This window comes from Phragmites australis, chromosome 8, assembly GCF_958298935.1.
Source record: "Phragmites australis chromosome 8, lpPhrAust1.1, whole genome shotgun sequence".
NCBI classification, from domain to species: Eukaryota; Viridiplantae; Streptophyta; class Magnoliopsida; order Poales; family Poaceae; genus Phragmites; species Phragmites australis.
Genome location: NC_084928.1, coordinates 12,125,492 through 12,134,103, shown reverse-complemented (window position 1 = coordinate 12,134,103; position 8,612 = coordinate 12,125,492). Strand labels below are relative to the sequence as shown.

General features: G+C 44.1%; 1 protein-coding gene across 1 annotated transcript; it reads left to right on the top strand.

Moving 5' to 3' along the window:
• Positions 1 to 809: 809 nt before the first annotated feature.
• Positions 810 to 3,756, top strand: LOC133926637 (3-ketoacyl-CoA synthase 5-like). The gene has a single exon (XM_062372657.1). It carries the CDS (start codon positions 957 to 959, stop codon positions 2,430 to 2,432), a length of 1,476 nt encoding a protein of 491 aa, XP_062228641.1. The 5' UTR covers positions 810 to 956; the 3' UTR covers positions 2,433 to 3,756.
• Positions 3,757 to 8,612: the final 4,856 nt, after the last annotated feature.

The window sequence follows — 8,612 nt, the reverse complement described above, 5'->3', positions numbered from 1 at the left end:
GGGCTTGGGGAAGGAGAGGACGACTTTTATATAGTCAAGACATCACTGTCGGTTCATATAACAAGCCGGCAGTGATACCCTGCTATCACTGCCGGTCAGTGGTTTAAACCGGTAGTGAAGAAGGAGCAGAGCATCACTGCCGGCTCAAGTCAACAGCCGGCAGTGATGCTCTTATCACTGCCAGTTCGTAAGCCATGATTAATGTATTTTTCCATGCGGCTTATGAACCGACAGTGATTCCCTATCACTGTCGGCCTATTAGGAACCGACAGTGATGAGTTGGTATATATAGGGGTTTATGTAGTAGTGCTCTCTTCCCCTCTAGACCTACAGTCATGCTCTACGAATAGTGTTGTGAAAGCTCCATCTCTCCCGAAAATTGGTCGTTCCTACCTCCGTCCCGATTTGTGCCCACATCACTGTAGCAGCAGAAGCTGAATCCGCTAGAGCATTTTGCGGGCACACGAAGGTTGTATCAGGTATTGTAGTACTCGAAAATGACTCCATTGGAGATGCCCTTAAACCATTAGTAACAACCACTGGTCGAACTTGTCAGAGTAAGGCAAAATTGTTTATACACCACTAATTTATGGTATTTTGAAGATTTGTTATTATGCTGCATATATCATTGACATAGGTGATTCTACGTGTTAGTAAGAGAGATCCTATTTTATCAAAACACCTATATAAATAGTAGCAACTGAGCAAATACCCGTCAGAGTAATTGTAAAACTTTCTAATACGAGTAGTTGGCTACGAGCCTAGCACCAGGTATGATCCTATCATTAGGTGCCTAAATGGCTACTGTGCTGTTATCCCTGCTGCGTGTGACTGAAGTAAAGTGGCAGGCGACGACATGGCCCCCACGCACCGCCGCAGCTTTAAAACCGTCTCACCGTCCGATCCCAGCCCGCACAAATCACTCGCACCGAGCACAATCGAAGGAACGCACGCAAATGGGCAGCAGCATGAGCTCGCCACCGCAGCTCAGCAACGGCCTCAAGGCCGTGTACCGGCGCGTCGGGGACAACTTCCTCGCCGTTGTGACGGTGCCGCTCGTCGCGGACGCTCTTACTGTGATTGCGCGGTTCGGGCCCGACAAGGTCGCCGGTCGGCTTCGGGAGGTCCGGCCCGTGCACTTCTTCTTGGCCGCGTTCCTCTCGGCCGCGGCGGTCACGGTCTACCTCGTGCTGCGCCCGCGCGCGGTGTACCTGGTCGACTACAACTGCTTCCGCACGGCGCCCAACTGCCGCGTCCCTTTCGCCACCTTCCTCGAGCACGCCAAGCAAATGCCCGTGCTCAACGAGCGCAGCATCCGGTTCATGACGCGGCTGCTCGAGCGCTCGGGGCTCGGGGAGGAGACGTGCCTGCCACCCGCGCACCACTACATTCCAACGTACAAGTACTGCACCATCGAGGCGGCCCGCGGCGAGGTCGAGCTCGTCGTCTTCTCGGCCGTCGACGACTTGTTCGCCAAGACGGGCGTCAGCCCCGATGCCATCGACATCCTCGTCGTCAACTGCAGCCTGTTCTGCCCCACGCCGTCCTTCGTTGACATGATCATAAACAAGTACAAGCTTCGCAGCGACATCCGCAGCGTGCACCTCTCCGGCATGGGGTGCAGCGCGGGGCTCATCTCCGTGGGGCTTGCTAGGAACCTCCTGCAAACCTGTCCGCGAGGCGCGCATGCGCTGGTCGTCTCCACGGAGACCATCACGCCAAACTACTACGTCGGCAGGGAGCGTGCCATGCTCCTGCCCAACTGCCTGTTCCGCATAGGCGGCGCCGCTGCGCTGCTGTCCAATTCCCCGGCCAAGGCCCGGTTCCGCCTAAAGCACGTCATACGTGTGCTCACAGGCGAGCAGGACAACGCGTACCGGTGCGTGTTCCAGGAAGAGGACGACAATGGAAACGTCGGGATCAACCTCAACAAGGACCTCATGACTATCGCTGGCAATGCGCTCAAGGCCAACATCACCGCCATCGGTCCTCTCGTCCTGCCGGCCTCCGAGCAGCTCCTGTTCGCCCTCTCCTTCATCGCACGGAAGATGCTCAGCGGGAAGTTCAAGCTGTACATCCCCGACTTCCGCACGGCCTTCGAGCACTTCTGCATCCACGCGGGAGGCCGCGCCGTCATCGACGAGCTGCAGCGCAGCCTCGGCCTGTCCGACGAGCAGGTGGAGGCGTCGAGGATGGCGTTGCACCGGTTCGGGAACACGTCGAGCAGCTCGCTGTGGTACGAGCTGGCGTACATCGAGGCCAAGGGGCGCATGCGCAAGGGTGACCGGGTGTGGATGATTGGGTTTGGGTCCGGGTTCAAGTGCAACAGCGCTGCTTGGGAGTGCATCGAGCCCGCGCGCAACGCGGAGGGGCCGTGGGCCACATCGATCCACAGGTACCCGGTGGAAATTCCCGACGTACTGAAGCACTGAGTTTTTTTTAAAAATTTTTAACATAAAAATTTATTTAAATATATCTCGAATGAAAAAATTTACAAAAATAGACACCTACCGCTCTCTTATGAGACGGTTAAACTCTTACCGCACCTAAGAAGACGGTAAGCAGTCGGCCCACAGCTTACCGCCCTCTAATAATGCGGGTAGGCCTTACAGCCCTACGAAATAGCGGTAAACTCCAGTGCATAAACAGTACCACGGTGAGCAGTACTCTAAATTTCAATTTCTTTTCTACTTTATCTGTTTAAAATAGTGATGTTCTGTTGCTAAAAAATTCTAAAATTTTTTGTATGTATTCCATAATCTATGTGCAACCCATTTTAATTGAATTTACACAAAAATCATGTGTAGAATTTAAACTAAAATTATCAAAAAATGCTACTTGTATAACTTCTAACAATTGTTAGTGCCTCAAATAAATTTCTAAAAATCTGGTAAAATTCACTAATATTCTTCTTATGTGATGTGATAATTTCTAAAATTATTTTCAGCACTAGGTTTATATATTTTTGAATTCAAATTAAGTTAAAAGAAGAATATCATATGAAATTATAAAAATACATATAGATGGTGCATTACACAGGAAATCACTTTTTTACCACATAATATAGGGCTTAAAATAATTTTAGAAATTATCACATCACATAAGAATAATATTAGTGAATTTTACCAGATTTTTAGAAATTTATTTGAGGCACTAACAATTGTTAGAAATTATAAAAGTAGCCTTTTTTGGAGAATTTTAGTTTAAGTTATACACATGATTTTTAGATAAATTCAATTAAAATAGGTTTCACATGGATTATGGAACACATACAAAAAGTTTTAGAATTTTTGTAGCAACAGAACATCACTATTTTGAACAGATAAGATAGGACCAAAATTAAAATTCGGAGTACTGTTCACCATGGGTACTGTTTATGAACGGGTCTTACCGCTTCGGAGGGCTGTAAGGTCTAACGCCCTACCAGAGGGCGGTAAGCTGTGGGTTAACTGCTTATCGCTCTCTCAGGAGCGGTAAGGTCTAACCGTTTTATAAAAGGACGGTAGATGCCTATTTTCGTAAATGTTTTCATTCGAAGTATATTTAAATAAATTTTTATGTTAAAAAATATATAAAAAAAAAATCCTGAAGCACTGACCAGCTCGGGCATCAACATGTGTTTTAGCTAACAACCCATATAATAATTCAGAGACACTATCTCTCTCCTGTTTACGGTATTGTTAATACCACAGCAGCATTATCATACGAGTGTATGCCAAAGGCTTGAATCAGTATAGTATTATACTCTCAACGTCAGTATAGTATTATACTCTCAACGTACGTGTTGCATTCTTGTATAGCTGTCAGTCTGATTGTGTGGTGTACAGTTTTGTTGTTCCCAATTGTAACATTTGAAAGGCTACTCGTACTGCAAACAAGGAGCGAGGGTACTGGTACCGGAGCAACTAGATAGTACTAGAAAAAACGCGCGGCTTTACGCAAGCTAGTATCTGCACTTAGATGGCCAGTGTAGTTGTATTTCGTATCATGTTGTTTAACCGCAGTGCAGTGGGCATGTGTGCTTGTTGGGCTTGGAATTGGGCCTCTACTATTGTGTCTAGATATTTCTGTTGCTTCGGTGAGAAGGACCTGTGAAATGTGCCGTTGCCTCTTCCACTTATATATGTTGGTAGCATGTTGTTGTTTTCTCGATATGTAGCTTCTCTGAGTTATTTGTGCTGAAACATAAAGGTTAGTCGCATTATTTGTTATCTATTTATTTGTGAATTTGATAGCAATGTGTGTTTTATTTCTGCTGTTTCCTTGTGTTCTTAGAACCTTGTTTAGATATGGTGGATACTTTTATTTGTTTGCACATATTGGTTACCTCTGTTGAAATCAAAGGAGGTGAAGTCTCTTTGCTCTAATTCTTAAATGTGGTTCTTTTTTATTGCTGGTTGCTGATCGCCTGCTCGACAGATTGTCTACTTCCAGTGTTGCTCATGTTTAAGAGACAATGTAGCCTTTTTTAGTTCGCCTTTGATCTGAAAGGAAATGGAAGGTCTCTAAATGTTGTTCTATTGGTTCAGCCAAAACAAAGATAAAAAAATTGAAGGATACTATTTACATTGGGAGCCATAATTAAAGTTGTGGTCCCTTTTAGTGATCAGAACTCACAGAATCAATATTAAGTGTGATTGAGAAAAATTATGAAGGAGGAACCCTTAATTATGAAACCGGGATAATAGTCTTTATTAAATGCTATGCTTTTGGATTTTGCATGAACAGTGGGTTGAGGTACTTCACAATTTAGCCAGATTGGTTATGGTGTCTGGTTATTTCACGTTCTTCTTCAGCTTCTCACATACCTAGCTATCAGCATGGATCTTCAGCTAAGTATTCTTATCTGAGTAATGTCATAGCTACCTCACAAGACGTTGTTTTTCAATTTATTATTTTCAATAGCTGACCAATATGAAGTTAGCTTACCATTGTGATTTATGAACTTCCAACTATATCGAGGGCAAATTAGACTTAAGCAAATGCTATAATTTATTACCTCTTGGAAAAATTATGGTTTGTCTCACTTTTGATCATTCTGCAACAATAGTTTTCTAGGTATCTAAAACATGTAAAGAATTCAAACTACAAATATTAATTGAAAATGTTATTTTGGATAGTGATTATTTGCACATTAACAAATTGTCCTCAGAAATCACAAGACTGAAAAGGCCATTAAACCATGAAGGTATAGTGTTTTATTTGAATTTGTATAACAGTGAAGATTGACTTTGCGCCGACTTTCCTGATCTTTTCTCCAAGATATGAGTGATGTTCTTCATACTTCTTGTGCCATAAACATCCTCTCTCTTTTGGCTAATGAGCATCTTGTGGTTGTCCAATTCTTGTCACCACTTAGCACCATCTACTTAACTCGTAGGTAAGTTATAGACTAATGAACTTGTCTAGGTAAATATGGTCTTAAGTAACATAGAGCTTGTCATACAATCTTATCTTTATCGTAACTTAATTGCTACCAAATTCATCGCTTCTCCCCTGGGCCTTTTCGAATCTCGGAATGAGGTTCTTTTAAGGGGGAAGATTTGTCATAGCCAAAAACTATTATCATGTCAGGGAGCACTTATAAGCATCATGAGTGTTGTATTTGAATGTTTGTGCAATTATGGAATGCAATTGAATTTAAACATAAATTGTTAAATTACATGAGAAATGATACCTTGTGAAGGAACGTTTTTTAACAGGTCTGACTATATTACCATCAGAAAGGAAAAACGGAATATTCGCATTTTTCTACCATATATGTGTACTTTTCTGTCTTACATAGCATGATGAACAAAATGAGAGTATGATAGTAACCAAATGAAGCCATGATTAGAGAATACCTGTACAAAAGGTCTTAAAGTTTTTTGCAAATTTTAAAACAAAAAATTTAGTGGGTACATAAAAATTCAGGTATATACGTATATTACTATCAGTGTTGAGAGTTCATAGAAAAATGGTCTTCACACACAAAGAGAAAAGAAAAAGATTCATTTGTTCATCTAGGTATCTAGGATACTTATCAATGATAACTCATATCCTTCTTCAACCTATACTTGAGATAGTGCAAGCGCGAATGTTCCGACCCTAAATCCTAAATTATATTTGGGTAATCAGGAATGGAAATTATTAAAAGTCACTATGCTAGATGGGCGTTAACGGGGTTCTTTTTACTTTTTCTCGGGCCAACAGTAATGGGCTTGGCCCGTGATGCTCTCCCTCTCTCTCGACCTTGGGCCAACCGAACTAGGCCACATCCTACTCTCCTGTCTCCTCTCTTCTCCCTCTATTAGGCCGGTCGAACGCACACAAGGCCTGCTCTCCCTCTCTCTTATCCCTTCCTCTCTCGCTCTCTCTGGCCTCATCCCCATCTCGCTCTCTCTCTCTCTCTCTCTCTCTCTCTCTCTCTCTCACACACACACACACACACACATGCGTCGACAACGGTGCTAGGGTTGGTGGCGGTGATGGCTAAGGCAGCAACGACTCGAAAACTGGAAAGGGAAGGCGGTGAGGATCACTTGGGTGGTCGACGGCTTGAGAGGAGCTTTGGAGAAAGCGACATCAACTCGGGGAAGGCTGGATCCGGCGACAGCGTGCTCAACATTGCTGGTCAAGGTGGGGAGGAGGTGCTGGCGGGGTGCTTGGCAAGCGTGTCGCCAAGCTGCATCTAGCCGGAGAAGGCGGTTAGGGACTACTCCTCCCCCCTCTGATCGGCATCGGCCTGCTGCTGGTCATTGGCCCCCTCGCCTTCAGCCAGCGGCGTCATGACGACTGCGATGGCACGCTTGAGGATGGGGTTGGCGTCAGCGTGTTGCCCGAGTCCGCAGATGATCGCAGTGGCGTCGTGGGTGTGACGGGAGGAGAGAGAGATGGAGGCGGAGCAGCACCGGCGATGTCACTCTGGCTGCTCGAGGAGGACTCACGAAGACTCCATAAAGATTCGAATATTGGACAGCTCTCCTCCCTCATTGGCTTGATCCAACGGTCGGCGCTTTTTTGCTGATGTGGATTAATGTCTTGCAAGATTTCCGTCTAGGTTTAGGTATAAGAGATAGTCTCTATTTTTACCTCTTTGATGTTTTAGCTATTTTGGACATGAATTAAGGAATTATTTAAATTGACTGCTAGTATAGCTCTCGTTAACTAGTACACACCTCCTAGATTTCAGTGACTAAAAATGGGAAAGATTACAGCCGACGCTATTTCACGCTACCAGGGTTCAAGATGTAATGGGGAGGTAGGTTGATTTGGTAGAGGAGATGGGTGACCGAGGATAGTTGGTGGACCAACAGGTCAAGACAGGGACAACTCGGGAATAGCTCTGTAGAGCCGGGTTAGCATGGCAATAGAAACCACTACGTGAAAAACAGACATGGGTGACGGGTGATGATATTCATGGGTGACGGGTACCGTACCTGTCACCCCGAATGCGTCACTGATGACTAGTCATTGGTGATGGGTATGGACCCATCACTAATGATGAACAAAGATGATGGGTAATATATCACCCGTCACCTATGAACGTCTCCCATATGCTGGGGAGAAACTTATATGTGACGGGTGACCTCTTCACCCGTCACTTATATCGTCTAATAAGTGACGGGTAACTAGGTTACCTGTTACTTATGGCTTTCACTCATGTACTGGAGAAATACATATATAAATAACATAAGTAACGGGTAGGCAGTTTACCCGTCACTTATGTTTCTCCTACCCCATAGGAATGAGTTATTTCCTAGCTGCATCCTAGAACGTAGCCAGGATTTTGCAGCCGTCTTCTCCCTGCAAACAATAGCAATGCATCCAAATACATATCGACAAACACACTTATATAAGAACTTGCTTCATCACAGAATTGCAAATATTACAAAGTTCAAATGAATTTATTACAAAATCACAAATGTTACAAAGTTCCGATCAACTCATAATTACATAAGACTTCACAACCTAGGGCTTCTATAGCGGAACTCACCCTGTGGGCTGATGACTTCGTACACCATGAACTCAGCGATCCGTCATCGAATATCCGGGAGTGCACCTGCGTTGAGAAACATACACTTGTATTTCTACATAATTTAACGCGCAACCAACATCATTATCATGGAATTAAACTAATTACTGAAATTAGTTACGAACAATCTTGTATTGAACTTACATTGGGGGATTTGATATTCTTTGCTCGGAGCGTGAGGAGCATATTCCACGCAGCATAGAATCTACAGGTGTTACCCTGTGGTTTCTTGTGGCACTGCTGAAAAGAAACTTTATTGTTAGATTGAAAATAAAAAAAACAACAATAGAGAATATTTGGTAATCTATTTGGTAGCACTTACCGTGTATCTGATCTTGTGTGTCAGCCTACGGCCGGCTTTCGCATTGTAGTCAGGTTGAGCTCGAAGGTACTTGTCAAAAGCCCTGCATAAAGAGGAATCGATTATGGAGCTTTTGAATGTTATAAAAGTTTAATATATGAACTAAGACAGGCAAAACTTATGTGTCGAGGAGTTGTTTTACAACACTGTAATCACGCGGTCTAAGTTTGCTTTTTGCAGATATTGGTCTTGACGAGTCAACATAGAACACCAAATCCCACTTGAGGCAAATGTTAA